This window comes from Oxyura jamaicensis, chromosome 10 (assembly GCF_011077185.1).
Source record: "Oxyura jamaicensis isolate SHBP4307 breed ruddy duck chromosome 10, BPBGC_Ojam_1.0, whole genome shotgun sequence".
NCBI classification, from domain to species: Eukaryota; Metazoa; Chordata; class Aves; order Anseriformes; family Anatidae; genus Oxyura; species Oxyura jamaicensis.
Window position 1 is genome coordinate 10,631,348 of NC_048902.1, and position 15,991 is coordinate 10,647,338.

A 15,991-nucleotide genomic window follows, 5' to 3' on the forward strand; every position below is an offset into this window, starting at 1 on the left:
CCGCCGCGCTCGCCGGGGCGGGCGCTGACCCGGAAACGGCCGGCGCGGCCCGGCCCCCCCGGCGGGCACCGCCCTATGGCAGGGAAGCGGCGGGGCCGCCCGGCTGCGCTTCCGGGCCGCGGGGGCGGCGGGCCCGGCCTGGCGACGGCGTGCGGTTGCTATGCGGAAGCGGGCGGCGGGGCCCGGCCGGGAACGGGGGGGGGGGGAAACAAGCGGCCCCCGCTCCGTGCGGGCACACGGGGCACGACCGGGCTCCCGCAGCAGCTGGCGGAGCGCCCCCGTGACGCCCGGCCGGGGGAGCCCTGCCGTTGTGGGGTGATTTGGGAAAAGAGCCGGGAGCAGAGGGAGAAGGCGAGGGGGTAACGGGGCGCTCCGTGCGGTGTCGCTGAAAAGCACGCGGAGCGCCAGGGCGGCACTTGCAGGCCGGCTCCGTGACGGCCCCGCTCTCCTTGCCCGGCAACCGCCCAGTCCGCAGCCGGAGCGCGGCCCCCCGGGCCTCACGTTTGCATAAATCAATCGGCACCGTGCGAGGGAGGGCGCGCTGTGCAGCCCCTCTGGCTTAGAACCCGCAGCATGTCGGTCGAGGGGAGGTTTTGTTTCCAGGAGGAGGCAGGGAAGGCCAGTGGAGGGCCGCGCACCCCACACAGGCCGTGGCGCAGCCCGCTAGCAGCCGTTTTCCCCTAGGGAATCAGAAAACGGCCTCAAAACGCGGGCTGCCGGCAGCTTGGCCACGACAGCCGTGGCCCTACAGCCACAGGGTCACACGTTGTGCGGGGCAGCCCGGCAGCTGGTGGCCCTTTCCCCTCCTCTCCATCTGCCTCCTTGCCGTGGGGACATCTGCTCCCACACCCAGTGGCCTCCTCCCCGCGCTTCCAGCCCGGCCCACGCCGATCACAAAGCGCCATCTGCTCCGTCCCGCTCCCGGCACGAGGGCTCCATGGCCGTGCTGCCCAAACAAAGACAATTTTGCACTGTAGGACCCTAAGTTCAACACGTTAGCCCTTTTCCTTATCTTCTAAACGTCACCCTTTCCTTTTCTCAGCATCGTTTGTGCTTTATGCAGCTGTTTTTGGAGCATCCAGGAGCTCCTCCAGAAGCATGCAGGCCCTCCGCCCGGCAGCAAACCCCACTGGCCTCTCCCCATCTCCACACTGCCCTTCCTGCTCTTTCCCCTGCCTCCCTCTGAGCCCTTTTCCCCTTCCATCCCCACATTGCCACATCCCCAGGAGTGGCAGCACAGAGGGAGAAAAGGAATCTGGGCCACCCCAGTGGTGACCAACCCTCTTCCTTGTTTTCTGCAGGCATGGGTTGGTTTGATGGTCCAAAACCCACCGAGGAGGTGGGACTAGCAATGAGATGAGACAATGGCGGGACCACCCAGGGGATGAGGCTGGGCCAGCGTTACCCCGAGAAGGTCCCGGTGCTCCTTCTAACCAGGGCTGGGGCACCTGGACCTGTCACACATGGGTGGGCATCTCAGTGGGGGTCCCTCAGGGCAGCTCAGCACTCATCCGTGCTCTCTCGGCTGTGATGTTCTCAAGATCAGGGCTCAGAAAACCAAGGCAGACTCTCTGGAGAACACTCCCCATGTTGGAGACGAGAAGAGGTCTGGTGGGGGAGCAGGTTCCCTCCCGTGCCAGGTTTGGGAAACCCACAGCGATTTAGGCAGCAAAATGGGAGATTTTGGTGACACCGTTACCTGTTGTGAAATGCCGAGTCTCAGGAAACAACCAGCAGCTCCAGTCCCACACCCCGCTGCTTACACGTTGTGCACGTAGCACCTACACAAATGCCGCTTTCCTACGTGCCATCAAATCTCTCGACAGCACGGACACCTTTTTGGTACAGAAAAGGGCAAAATGTGTGCTGCCCTAACCACTGGCACGGCCCAGGACTTGATAGCTGGAGATGCTGCTGACATCTATTGTCAGCGCGGGGTATTTCTGTTTTGTTTGCTTTGTGGATGTTTGTACGTGTGTTAATGAGTTGAGATTAATAAATCAGCCGGTGCTGGGACACAGTAATTGGTTTTACATTTGCTGGCATTTCCCTGCTTGCTCCTGTTTTATTAACCAAGTCTTAGAACCTCCTTACGCAGGGCACTCAAGACCACTGGATTTTAGCTGGTTTTGTGTCCGTTTCCCCCACCCTCCCACCCCCCCATTTAAAAAAGTAGCAGTGTTCATCTGGATTTAGACAAGAGAGTATTGCTATCAAGTAATCCTTGTAAGAATTGAGAAGTGGCCTCAGGAACCTGAAACTCACAAGTGAATACAACCTCACAACAGGAGCAATAATAACACTCGATTTGCAGCTGATGGGTCTTCCTAAGAAGTTCTCTAGAAAATAGTGTTTGCCCCTAAGTGCTGGAACTCCCACAGCACGGGGGAATCTCTGTCGTGTGGTGCAGGGACACAAAGCACAGGCACACAGCCAGTTTATCCTCGTCTTGAATTTGTTTTCAACACCACACGATTTCAGCTCTTCAATGCCCTGTATGTCAGAGCAACCCAGAGGCTGCGCTACTCTTCCCTTGGGACAAACAGTAGAACAACACAGTTGGTTTTTAATTCGACCTCACCTTTAACCTCCAGCAGGCTGAACAGCTTGTGAGGGGTGGGAAGGATCCTCTTTCAGCAGGGAGAGGACAGGGCTCCTCGCACCAGCACACTGCAGTAGCCCACTCTAATTAAGTCACATCCTCTTCTGAGCTCAGAACCTTTTGCAGTAATTTATTTTTCTTTAAAATGCATGAGTACTTGGTGTCTCCCTCCAGTGAAGTGTTCTGAGGCTCTGGCCCCATCCCCAAGCCCATCTTTTCACCCCGCTGCTCCCTGGGATGTGCACACACCGTGTTTGTGTACCGGGATGCAGTACAAGATGTTAGCAAGTGACAACTCCCCTTACACCTCACCTTTTTTTTGTCCCATTCCAAATCCAGATTTCCCCTATTCTGAAAAAGAAGTTGTCTTTAACAATTTCTAATTCAATAAAGACGTGACAGATGGACTTTCAGAAGGCTTCTGTGTATTAGAAAATCAGAGATCTGCATTTTAAAAACAGAAACAGCATGATCGTGCAAGTCTCAGACAAGCGAAAAGCAATTAAAAGATAAGTGCAGGAGTCGCTGAGGAAGTCAAAGAACCAAGGTAAAAATTAAAGCAGTGACTCATTCTGAATGCTAAGCTTCAAAAAAATATATTAATTTCACAATAATTTTACCGCAATTTTCTTGTGCTTTGTAAAACTTACACTTTTGGTTCCGTTCAACAGCTGGACATAAGCCATAACAACTCTTAAGTTTAATAACAGATGTAAACAACATTTTTTTAAGAAAACTATATACACGTACAGAGGGCGCGCTGTGTTATTGAAGTCGGGGTCAGATCACACCTGCTCTTCTTCAGAGGACGTGCCATCTTCCGCAGGATCCGATGGCAGGGGGCGAGCTCTGTCAAAGTGTTAGCAATGCAAGAGTTAGCAGGCCTCGACCAACAGCTGCTTGAGAGGCTCCAATGACGATAAAAAAGTTGCAGAACTGAGTAAGTACAGCTCCTGCTTCTTCCAGAACGCCCTGGGAGGATTGTATATTGTTTTAGAAGGGGACTGAGTGTTCGCAATAGTGTTTTCTGCACCCAGTCCTAACTCAGGCAAACAAATTTCAAGTGGAAGAGGTGAAAGCTTTGGAGCACTAGGCACAAGCATCTTTCATTTCTCCAAGGGGTAGGAGGCAATTAAAAGTGTTTCTGTGCGTTTGCTTTGCGGAGCCTTCGAGACAATTTGGGAAAACTTCTTACAGGGCCTCCCTAACAGCTTAGGGTTATCTGTATTTGTGAAACACTCCAATTCTTTGAGAAGAGAACAGAGATATTGTCTTAAAGAATGTTTCACGCCGTTACCTCTTTAGTCAGTAGCACTGACTACAAGTTGATCTTTGAAGTGTCAGCTAGGTAGAGCAATTGTTTCAGAAACACAGAACTTGCTGGCAGTCCCCAAAGCTTTTCTGAAGCCGGGCTGACAGCTCTGGAGACTCACACTGCTGCTGCTGTCATGCAAACACAGCCTGTCTGAGCACAGAGAATTTGCCTGAACTACCAATTACCGCACCCATTTTTAGACACCCCCCCGAGATCGTTGGGTACTGAAGCTGAGTTTCACCAGAACAGACTGTTCATAGCAAAACATTGTTTCTCCGAGGACACTAAGGTATCGCCCCAGGCGCGGTTCTGCACCTCCCGCAGCTTCACCTCATCGCACAGCCGCTTGGCAGGGCCCGGCCGGGTCAGAGCTCTGCAGGAGGACCGAACCCCAGCCCCGTGCGGGATGCAGGCGGGCACCCACCTCCTCCGGCCGGGGCAGCGTGCCCTTGGCCCCCCTCCCTTCACAGGCCAGAGGGTCTAAGGGCTGCCCTTCACCTGAGGCACCGCTGAGGCTACCTGCTGCCCCCCAAGCAGCCGCCCCCAGGCTGGAGCAGCGTTAGGGCACGCTGCCCTCTGTCCCGGCTCCTTGCACTTCTGGCAGCTCAGCTCCGTCCCAGAGGCAGCAGCAGCCTCTCCTGCTCCGCGGGCACTTCCCTGCCTCCCCGTCACTTAATTTAAGGGCGCGATCACGCTCTCACAGTTGTTTCCCAGCCTGTGCTTGGCTTGGAGCGATGATGCTATTGTCTCTCTGTGGGAGGTGTCTGACAGGAATCTTTATTTTTCCAAACGCAAACTTTGTTCGACCTTTTTTGTCAGTGCAAATTTGGATGAACTGACAGAGGAGAAGGACTGACACTGCTCCCCGCTGCGACCAGCCCTGATGGCTGTGCTCATCTGCCAGGCAGTGCCGCCAACACCAGCAAGGGAGGTTTGTTCCCTTCCAAGGCGCTCGCAGATGTGAAAGCCTTAGCTCCACTTTGCTGTCTGCCTACAGCATTTTTAAAAAGAAGTCAGAGAGCTGCCCTGGCTGGGAGCACGGAAAGTCCCACAACGTGTCACATTTTGGTCCAAGACTGCACTTCGTTTCCAACACCAGACCTCAAGTGGTTCCCAGATGCTTGGCGGGCACACAGGGGCGGGGGGGAACTGCTCTGCCTGAGGCAGGATGGCTCTTCATTTGGCCCACCCCGCGTGGAGCCCCGACAGCGGGGGGTGGTGTCAGTGGAAGATTGTGCTCCGACAAGGTAATCGTGGATCTCCCCATGTGAATCTCCATCTCCTTACATGAATCTCCCAGCTGCGCCCTGCAGGCGTGGGCAGCTGAGGGCCTCGCTGTGCCGCCGCTACCTGTGTTATAAAGAAATCCTGCAATGTGCTCAATGTTTGAGCAGATGCTGGTTGCAAACACACTCCCTGGCTTTCCAACAGCTATTGCTGCCTTATCTAGAAGTGTTTCTATGTTCACGTTAATGCCTCTTTGCCTAATTGGGCTTTTAGTGCCGGCTTTTTTTCTTTAATTAAAATAAAATTTTTATTTAAAGAAAATTAAATTCCCCATTCCCTTCTGTGTCCTGGTGCTGGCACACACGGAACAGACCCGTGAGCTCAGAATCATGCGCTATCACTCTGCTTTGGGCGTCTTTATGTTTGCTTTGCGGAAAGCGGACTACGGCACGAGCTGCAGAGGCCCACCTGCTGATTACTGCGTTGCCCAAAGCAGCAAGCCCTTTGAAACGTGCGAATGGAAACGTAACCACGTATGCACGCATGCATACACGGCAAATACATTAACAACCGCTGCCTACTGCCCGAGAGACCGGCCCCCGTGCGGGGTTGCTTTTAGGGAGACGGGCGCCGGGAGGGGCCCGGAACGGCGGCGCCGCAGCCGCGTTTCCGAGGGGAGCGCCCGGCCGCGCGGTGCGGCGCCGCTTCCCGTCCCCCCGCGGAAGATGGCGGCGCCCAGCCCGCTGCTGGCCTGGTGCGTCCAGCACCTGCGCGGCGACTTCGGGCTGGACGTGGGCGAGGAGGTCGTGCGGTGAGAGGCCGCGGGAGCCGGCGGGGGCCGTGCGGGCTCCGCTCGGGGCCCTCAACCCTTGCCGAGACCCAGCGGGCCCTCCCGCCGCTGCCGGCTGTCAGTCGCGGCGCTGCTGGGTCCTCGGTCCCCCACCCGGGGTCCCCCTGCTCCCCCCCGTCCCTTTTCCCCTTCAGGTTCCTCCCTCGGTTCGTCCTGTGGTGCTCCGGAGTTTTCTCCCCATTTCCCCTCAGCCTCAGGCGGGCACAAACGGGAAGCTCCGTGCCTGGGGGGTTGTGCTTGCGGTGTCCCTGCAGGTGGGAGGGCAGCAGGGAGGGGAGAGGGGGGATGTGCTGGCTCCGTGTGGTTAACCAGGAGCTTGTCATTGCTTTATTTTTATCTATTTATTTATTTTTGTGTTGTATGAGAGGAAGCAATGTCTGTGCAACAGTTTTTTAGTATTTGGCAGAAGGGTCAGTGGGAATGTCAATTTGCCCAGGAAAGGGGGAAGAAAGATAGCTCCTTTCCCCCCTCCCATTTTTATTTTTATTTTTTTTAGGGAAATCCATAAGGGATTTTCCCTAGTGTCTGTCTCAGTATTTCTCTTATACAGCCTTTTCCTTACCATAAACTGTGCAGAAACCTGTCACAAAGAGGGGAGATGCACGTGCAGCTAGTAGGACTTGCGGGATCAGGCTGTTGGTTTCCTCAGAAGCAAGGCCCCCTTACCCGTTTCTCTGCATCCGTCCCCTTGCAGCTACATCTTGTCAATAACAAACGAGGACGAGATCCGGGAGTACGTCGTCGACCTCCTCCAGGGGACCGAGGGGAAGAAGAGTCGGTTTGTAGAAGAACTGCTGTCCAGGTGGCGGAAATCCTCGCAGCTGCCTTCGGAGCCCTTAGCAGCGTATCGGAAAAAGGATGGTGAGTGCTGTGGGGAGGGAGGAACTGCAAAACCGAGTGAGCTCGCCTCAGTTATTGTGTTTATAGAGAATTATTTGCCGTGAATGCCAGTGGCCGATCCTATTTGTGAAGTCAGTTTTCATTCCCCAACTGGACGCAGGAGGTCAGGGACGTGTTCCTCTTGCTGTCAGTTCCCGAGCCTTTCTTTGTGCTTATGGACTCTTCCAGAGACTTCAGAAGTGCCTCGGGCTGGAGACCAGGCGAAAAAGGGGAAACGCAAAGGCAGGAACAAACAGGAAACGCCTGCGTATGTGGAGCCAAGCACACATGTGGAGCAAGTAAAAACTCCCCTCGACCTGGCCAAGGTGAGTGCAGCTGGTACGTGAGCTTTGTGGGGTGGCGTGTCCCAGTGGATGGTGAGGGGTGGCCACTCCGGTGCAGCGGCTCGATTCGAAGCTGACTGCAATCTGGACAGGCAGAGCTCATACTGTGTGTGTCTGTCTGTCTGTATGTGTGCCAGGGGGCAGAGAAAAGAGCTGGAGAGAGCGAGAGTGGAGTTTGGAAGGTTGTGGAGTTGAGGAATCCACCATGTGGGTGAAACAAACGTTCCTTCTTGCTCGAATTAAAACTTGCCACTCACACCAAATAAACCTCCAATTGACAACTGACACATTTCTGGCTGCCAGGCTCCTGCTGCTGCAGAGAGGAGGCCTTGACTGCTAGGCAGAGGAACCTGAGAGCTGAGGCTGGGTTTGGTTTGGCAGTCCGGCTTGGCTGTTTCCCTCCTGAGATGCTGTTCAATTCCGTGGACAAATGGTTTGAAGTGTGCATAAATTCCAATGAAAGAATGTGCAAAATATGAGAATTCTACAGTTTCCAGGTAGCACAAACCCATGTGGCAAGTGTTCATTGCCTCTCTTTTTGTTAGTGAACACATCTTGTAGCAGACTTGTTTTCCATTCTACAGAACTGTTTCTGAGTGTAAGCACATCAAACCTGGTGATCTCTAAGGTCAAATATTGTGGTGGATGCCCAGACAGAGTTCCTGGATTTTATTTCTTCTATAGTGGGCTTTGACCCAGAGCGTTACAGTTACTTGCTGGGAACCCGAGCTCCTTCCTTAGGTGGATCCAGCTGGAGAGCTGTGCTCCTGCTCTGTATCGGATGCAGCAGATCACCGCGTCGCTGTCTGAAGCGTACGAGTGTGCTCCGTGGAAATAAGCGTGTGGAAGCACGCTGTGCTGGACTTCCAGTGTTAGATTTGCAATGAGCTTTAGTGTCCTTCATGCTGCAAACATCAAGCACGTTGCACATCCCGAAGCTGAATCCTGTGATTTACCCAGGTGCAACCCTGCCACAAAGTTGTGGAGCATCATCCAAATCCTAAAAGCCAGGGCTGCACCTGAATAAATAGTGGCACTTAGTTATGTTTTTAAACGGATGCTTTTATAGTGGGGAAAGTGCAAGTGCTTAAAATGTTTGTAGAGGTTAAAAAAACAAACTTATTTTGGAACTGTGCAGTTAAAAATGGACATTGATGTGCCATTTCCTTGCAGTTATCTTTCACCTTAGTAAAATGCTGAGAAGCCTCTGTCAAGGTTTGCTAACCAAGGTTGCTCTATCTGCTTATGTTTCTTCTGAGTAGTGGTGTTTGGATCTGGTAGTGGCAACAAAGCCAATTGGGCAGAGCAGGAGGAGCTGGAAAAGCGTTGTCTCCTTGTCTCTAAACTAGTAGCGTGGCTGAGAGCGGAGCGTGGAGGAAGCTGGTGAAGGCAGTCAGGACAAGAGGTGTCCTAACGCCACAGCTTGGCACCGTCGCTGGGAAAAGTGACGTGGGAGCTAGAGGCTGGGGCAGGGAGTGGGGTGATCCTCGAGCGTGCAGCGAGGAGGGAGGGAGTTGTTCAGGGGTGAAAGAAAACAGGCGTTCTGGATCCTAACAATCCTCTTTACTATCGCTGAGAGAGGCAAAGAGATGCTGTGCTTGAGCTGCAAGAGGATGTTCAAGTGTCACAGATAGGGCAAGTAAAGGCTAGAGAGTGCATTTATGTAGGGGTGATGCTTGCTGAAATAGACAAGGGCAATAAGTCCTGTTTTTTTTGGTCATGGCTAGTGTGTGATTCTTGGTTGAAACCAGTCTCAACTAGTGTTACGAGATGGGTTTGTGCCTGGAGTCTGCTGGGCTTATTTTCAAAGCATCTGGTTTTGAGTATTGCCAGAAAACACAGTAGCAGGATTGATGTGGCTTTGTTCTGTCCCTCTGGAATGATTTCTGAGCTGGATTAACTCCTCCAGACCTATTTGCTTCTCAGCTGGTACCTGCTGGAGACGTCAGATGGGTGGGGGAATTATTAGTTTCTTTGATCCAGATGGAAAGGCTGAGGGAGAAAATAGAGAATTCCACTGTCGGGTTATTAATTCAGCCATCATCTAAAGTATCCTACTTCATTTCTGATCAGGATTTCTTGATTTCAGCCTAATCCAAAACCTGTAGGCCTGGTCCCTGACTGAAGCTCAGAGCAGTGAATTACAGCATCACTGATGCCAAGTCATGAAGAAAACTTCACATTGCAGCTAAAAACTCAAACGAGCAGGGCACGGCAAACCTCTGCTCCAGGGGCTGTGCTGGGCAGAAAACACAATTCTAGCTGGTGACCTGGCTGCGAGGGAAGAGGTCCCATCTGCCAACGGCAGCTCTGTTTCTGGGGACAGGCACACGCAGGACTCCATAGTTACAAAGAGGGGGTTGCTGTAATCTAAATAGCCCGTGAGAGTGTGTGTCTGGGAGTAGCTGAGCTGCTGTTTGAATACCAAAGGGTTGCTGTGAAATACCAGAGGGTTGATAACACCGGGCCAGAGGGCAGTGTTACACCTGCCATCTACACCCAAGCAATTTCAGCTTTCAGAGGCAGCAAAGAGATCAAATGTGCCTGCAATATCCTCATGTCCTTGCTTTGCTAAGAGCCCTTGGACCATTTCTGGCGGGTCTAAGCTTGCCTTTCAGTTGTCTTGTTGTGAATCTGGGGAAGTTTCATTCCACTTAGGCAGAATAATGGTTATCTGAGTCTCCCCAGCCTGCTCAAGTGTCAATGCTTGTCTCGTTGCTGCTGGTATTACAGGCTGAATACAGTTTGTTCGTTTTATTTTTTTCTTCTCAGGCACAGGAAAACAGCACTGGAGTCAGCAGCAGCAACAATTCCTGTAAGAAGAAGGCCAAATATGTCAGCCTGTATACCAAGGAAGGGCAAGACAGGCTGGCTGTCCTGATCCCCGGCCGTCACTCCTGCGAGTGCCTGGGCCAGAAGCACAAGCTCATCAACAACTGCTTGGTTTGCGGGCGCATTGTCTGTGAGCAGGAGGGCTCCGGGCCCTGCTTGTTTTGTGGCTCACTGGTTAGTAATGAGGAGTTTTGTTTTTTTACTTGCCGTGCTGGAACGCAGCGCGGTTCGCTCAGGCGTGGGGCTGAATTAGCCTCTCCTCTCAGATCAAAGCTCCCTTAGCAAAGTGCTCCAAAATCTGAAGCTGTGCAGGAAAGAACCTGTGCCATCTCCTTCCAGGGGAAGAAGAACTGTTGTGGTTTTAAGTCACTTTTGTGTTGGTTTTATGATGTGCGGCTTCAGGGAGCGGAGAGGTTGCTCTTATAATTTGCATCTCTTTGAAGCTTGCCTGATTTATGGCAGTCTCTTGTGCAGCAGTGCCCAAAATGCATGTGAGACTTCAGCCGCTTCCTGGGCGCAGCCACGCTGGGCTTGTAAGGGAGAGAAGACGTGGCCAGGGTAGCGTGCTGTTTCCTTCAGCACTTGTACTGTGTGCATCATTTGGGATGTCTCTTGTGTCCTGGATTGTGAGAAAGGGGGCAAGGTAATGACTACAGGCTCAGTAAGGTTAATTTCAGCAGAGAGGAAATGTTGGTTGGATGAAGAAAACGTTAGAAATCAGATTTGTTGCGCTTTTTAAAGATCTGTTTAACTCCCAGTGGTCAACCAAGAGAAAGGACCTGTGAGTTAAGCTTTGTTTATCTGCTCAGGGAAGCTCAGAGTGCATCTCTTGTCCTTTGAGAGACCCCGGCAGTGTGTCTGCCCACAGAACCAATTAAAGGCAGGCTGTGCAGATTTCAGGGACCGTTTGGAGTAAAGAGCAACCTTTCAGGATTCTGCCCATGTAGATGATGCAGAAGGAGGAAAGGCATGGGCTATGTTGGCCACCTTAAACAGCTTTCTTTGAACAGAGCTCTGATGCTGGTCATGCATGCAATGTCCTTCCTAGCCTTTTTGTTTTTGTTTGGTTTTTCCCCGTAGGTATGCACTAAAGAAGAGCAGGACATTCTTCAGCGGGACTCAAACAAGAGCCAGAAGCTGCTGAAGAAGCTCATGGCAGGTTAGTAGCAAGCTGTAAAGTAATAAATCCAATCCCTTGTGCAGCAGCAGGAGCCCTGCTGTGCTTCGCTGTGCTACTTGTTGGACCTGCCTTAATGTGAAGGAGCGAGCGTCTATGTCTTGGTGTATAAGGTGCTTAGATCTGTTCACCTGAGTTACAGAGAACTGCCAGCAAAACCTAAGGGAAATGTGTTCTCGTAAGCTGGCACCTTAATGTTTCTCTGGGACATAAATTGCAGGGACAGGCTGTGAGCTGTTTGCTTCAGGCTTCGCTGAGCCACTTGCTCCCTGGTGTACAAGGGTAGCTGGGATGTTGGCTCGTTGTATCCGCTCGGCAGCATTTCTGGACTTCAGCGGAGGCGATAAGTGTCAGATGGCAGCATGTAATGTCCTTACCCAGAGGCCACAAGGCTGCTTGTTAGGCATTCCTGAATCAATCATATGAACTGGATCGCTGCAGCGGTCCTTGAAAATTAGGATAAGTCCCATGTGGAATGCGTGCTGTGGAAGATGAAGTGCTGCTATCTGATTTGCTGCGTCTAGAGAGGTGTTGGTTAATATTTTCTAATGGCTTTTCTCATCTAACACTTATCTTGGGAGCTAAAAATAAGAACAGAGTCAAGGAAAGCAAAAGGAAATAATACCCAGTCTCCCAGTGAAGACCTGTGTGTTACGGGGATGTTTGTCTGAGTTTAGTTGAAATATAGCCAAGGTCACAGTGTTCTTGGTTGAAAAATAAACTTTGCTGAGGAGCTGGGGAAGTATTTACTTTGGGTCTCGGTGTCAGTTTCTGAGTAGAGCTGCAGGAGGTCCTGTAAGTCCTCGGGAATAATAGCTGGTCAGAGTCAGTCTTTTTATAATCTTCCTGTAGAGATCCTGTTGTACTTCAGGATCCCACTTTCTTACATGTTTTATTGGCCTCCACTTCTGCTCTGCTGGGTCTTGCTTTGTTAGGTTATCTGTGTAGGTGAAGGCTGAAATGTGGATAGCTGTTTGGCTCAGGAGTGGGAAAATGGGGATTGGTGGAGATAGAGGAATACAGGCCTTTTTGTTTCCCTGAAATAAAGGCGTTGCGCTGCGTGTTGCTTCTGTGAAATACATCGGCTTGTTCCATTGTGGCTGTGAGGCAGACCTTCTCTCCTTTTGTTTGTTTGGCTGGGTTTTGGCTCCTTGCCAGAAATTGTAAGAAATAAGAGATCATTGCTGGGAATATATTTCTTCCTCTAACAATAGCTGGTCTCAAAAACCTGCTGAGGTGTATTGGGGGAGGATTTCATTTGTGAGAAGCTCATACAGCAGCAGATGCAAGGCTTGCTCTGTGCACAACTAGCATTTGGCAGCAATCTATTGTGGCCAAGAGTCTCTTTGTAGCAGTAACAATGCTTAGGAGGTAATTTGGCCTGCGGTTGACAATGGGCAAAGTTTGCATTGACCAAATTGTTAGGGAAAGGCTAACAGAGAATCAAAGACTAAGATTTTCTCTCTAAACACTGCCTTGACATTGTCACTAGCATTTAAGTGACGATCTCTTTTCACAGACTCCTTCCTCCGAAGGGGCTAGAGGGAAAATCAGAACTTGGTTTAGAAAGGTGCTGATCTCAGTGCCTCTTTTTGCTCATTGAATGGCATTTGTTTTAGGGGGCATTTCTGCAGCCAGCCCCACCAAGAGCAGGCTTTAAACAACTGTCCTGTCCCTGAATCTTGGATTGTGATTTATTTTCTCTCTCAGGTGCTGAAAGTTCAGGGAATTTGGATGCTATAAGCAAAGACTTACTGCCTCGGCAAGAAGCTAGACTCAAAGCAGGCCTGGAGATGGCTGTGAAACACAAAGACAAGCTGTTGGAATTTGACAGGACAAGGTAAGGTACTAGCTGTGACTATAGTGAGATAAATTATCTGGCAGGCAAAGCTGCCTCTGGCAGAAAGGTTATGGAGTTTCTTCCGTAATATAAAACCTGGGCAGTAGCTACCAACACCTTAACATTGGACTTTGGTGTTCACATTCACTGAAACAAGAGTGAGCCCCTGAAATGCGTCCTGTTTGGATGTCCTTGCGTTGTGTCCCTGACAGTCCAGCTCTCTGGAGAGAGCAGGAGGGAGCAGGTAGAAGGGAAGCTTCGGGGCAGGCAGCGCTGCTTGCCTGTCCTGTGCTGATCTTCTACCATCACATTTGTTTCTTGCCAGTGTGCGTCGAACCCAGGTCATTGACGATGAATCGGATTATTTTGCTACGGACTCGAACCAGTGGCTCTCCAAGCAAGAAAGGGAGGCCCTCCAAAAGAGAGAGCAGGAGCTGCGGGAGCTGCGCCATGCCTCACGGCTTGCCAGAAAAATCACCATCGACTTTGCTGGTAGACAGATCCTGGAGGAGGACAGCGGTATGGCTGAATACCACAGCAGGTGAGTGAGAACTGGCAGCACAAAGGCATGTCTCAGAGCAGGGAGGTGGAAATCATCACAGATGGTGGTCGGCTGAATCCAGATGAGCAAGTGTTAGGAAAGCTGAACAAGCCATTCTCTTGAAGGGCACCTCTCATGCTAGGGTGCACTCCTACATCCTTTTGTTTTCCAGGGTCTCTTTGGCTTGCAACTTACCTCTTCCAGCACAGGTCTGCTGAGATGCTCACCTGTGTCAGACCTGCACAGAGCTGGCATTGTTAAAAATAAAGCTGCTCTGGAAAGAGACGTTGCAGGACTATCTCATCAGAACCAAGCAGTCACAGCCTCCAACCATGCTGAGTTTCTGTGGTGGATGAGACTGGCTGTTCAAATTAAGCAAGGAAATTGTCTAGTTAGAGGAGGTGGTAAAATACATAAATAAATGCCTTGGGTCAGAATTGTTTGCACAGGGAGGAGGGAGATGTTGTCAGAGGGAAGGAGGATGTTCTCATGCCTCTTGTTTGTGTTTGCAGACTGGATGAAACCATTGAAGCCATTAATTGCGGCACACTGAGCAAGCCAGCCGGGAGCCCAGAAGCAAAAATGACTCCGAGTTCTGGTGTTTTAGTGAATCCCCATCTTCTTCAGCCTGCTCCTTTGGTCAGTATGGGATGAATGTTTTACACCAGAGAGCTGGCTAATTTTGGGAGAGCTGAGCTTAATAACTGTGAATTCTAGCGTGTCTGTAGCAGCTCCTCATGCCTCCCCTGCCTCAGAGATCCTCATTAGCCATCTGAGTTGGAGATGGGGGTTTGCCAGTGCCCTACTCTGTTCCTAGCTCTTGAGAGGTTTGGTTTATCTGGGTTTTAGTCTCCTGCCTCCTCTTCAGGGATTTGGAAGAATTCCTAAGGCAGTGTCACTTTGCAGCTCTATTAATGAAGCCTTTTCCGCCAGATTTCCAGTTCTCAATGGGCGTAATCTCTAGCCTCTAATTCCACTTCAATCATGACGTGATGGGTATGTGCTAAGCATTTTGGAAGTTGGATGGTTACCAGTTTTGGGTGTTGTCAGCTGTGATTATGCTTTTTTGTATCCTCCTATGAATACTTTGAGACACCAGCATGTAGTTTTTTTTCTTTAAATCCATCGTTTAGCTGCAATGAATAGAAAGGAAGAGCACACCGTGGATTCGCTACCTTGCTTTTCCTACTGCCAAAGTCTGGCACTTACGTGCCAGCATTCCGCTTGTAAGGAAGAAAGAATGATCCCCATAAGAATATTAACGCTGTCCTTAAGTGAAGGGAAACTTCAAACGGTATTTGCACTTGGTATATCTACATTGTTACTGGAGAGGCACTAACCTTTTTCTTTTTTGTTTTGAACACTGAAGTGGGTGGACCAAACTGGTTTGCTCCCACACAGGAGGGCCATCCGGTCCATGGATGCTGGAGACGAACTTGGCTCGGAGCGGAACAGGTTGCGGATTCAGGATCGAGAGTTACAGGAGATCTCAGATGATGGCTGGTGCCTCAGCATGCACCAGCCTTGGGCGTCCTTGCTCACGAGAGGAATCAAAAGGTAAAGGGGTGGCATGAACTGTGGCTTGCCCTGACCAGCTCTTGCTTCACATCTTGCGAGATGTGAAGATCCTCAGAGGACCTTTGCAGACTCGCTTTGTACAGTGACTGTACAGAGCTGGTTTTTGCCAGCTGTTAATCCACGGGCTTATCTAGCACTCTTAATTTGAAACATTCCTTTTCTTGAGAGGAAAACAACTGTGAGGGATGTGAAAAATGGGAAGCTGTGCTTCCTTATCCAGCATACTGGTGGTTGGAGAAGGCTGGTGAATCTGTTTCTCATGAAAGTAGCTAAGCTGGAAGGTACAAGCTTCTCATAGAGGGTAAATTTAGAGAGAGGCTGAGGTTTCTGCAGTATAGTCAGGGCATACGTTTCCGTGATTTGAAAGGTAAATAAGATGTTCTTCTGGTCTTTTTGTCCACCATAAATAAGGTGATAATGGCACTGGCTTTTCTTACAGAAAACAATCAAAAACCAAACACCCCACATCTTGCCATCACCTTTCCACTCTGGCTTTGGAATTGGATTCCAAAGAGAAGCTCCTTCAACCTGGCACCTCTGGCATGTTAACTCACCTTCCCTGCCATTAATGTAGAACAAGGATTCTTCTTTAGTCTTTATTCTCCTTTCCTTCAAAAAATGTTTAATGTTAGAGCAAAGCTTTTTCACTGCCCCAGCTAAAGATGCCAAAAATCTTAGCTGCATCGAGGAGGGCTGGGGATGCTGTCAGCTGCTCTGATACAGCCGCAGCATTGATGTCGAGTGCCCATGCTGGGATCCCCGAGAGCCGCCGCTAACGACTGCTTCATACGGATGTGTGGTCCTTT

At 50.9% G+C, this 15,991-nt stretch overlaps 2 protein-coding genes and 1 long non-coding RNA gene across 4 annotated transcripts in view; 1 reads left to right on the forward strand and 2 right to left on the reverse strand.

The window, feature by feature from the left end:
• The window catches only part of CSNK1G1 (casein kinase 1 gamma 1), a 100,197-nt gene extending 98,477 nt beyond the window's left edge, over positions 1-1,720 (reverse strand). The window contains exon 1 of the mRNA XM_035335326.1: positions 1,700-1,720. The gene's annotated coding sequence lies outside the window, so the exon portion shown is untranslated. The remainder of the gene's footprint in view (positions 1-1,699) is intronic.
• Positions 1,721-3,339: 1,619 nt separating this feature from the next.
• On the reverse strand, positions 3,340-6,802 carry LOC118172265. The gene is made up of 2 exons (XR_004753621.1): positions 6,661-6,802; positions 3,340-3,451 (listed from the first exon to the last, which is right to left on the reverse strand). It is a non-coding gene; the product is annotated as an uncharacterized LOC118172265 (long non-coding RNA).
• Positions 5,788-15,991, forward strand: part of TRIP4 (thyroid hormone receptor interactor 4) — a 32,027-nt gene continuing 21,823 nt past the window's right edge. For both annotated transcript variants that reach the window (XM_035336067.1, XM_035336068.1), the window contains exons 1-9: positions 5,788-5,955; positions 6,689-6,855; positions 7,063-7,199; positions 9,990-10,223; positions 11,130-11,208; positions 12,937-13,066; positions 13,392-13,607; positions 14,120-14,246; positions 14,977-15,164. In XM_035336067.1, the coding sequence (XP_035191958.1) occupies positions 5,870-5,955; positions 6,689-6,855; positions 7,063-7,199; positions 9,990-10,223; positions 11,130-11,208; positions 12,937-13,066; positions 13,392-13,607; positions 14,120-14,246; positions 14,977-15,164 (1,364 nt within the window). In that variant the 5' untranslated portion in view covers positions 5,788-5,869. The remainder of the gene's footprint in view (positions 5,956-6,688; positions 6,856-7,062; positions 7,200-9,989; positions 10,224-11,129; positions 11,209-12,936; positions 13,067-13,391; positions 13,608-14,119; positions 14,247-14,976; positions 15,165-15,991) is intronic.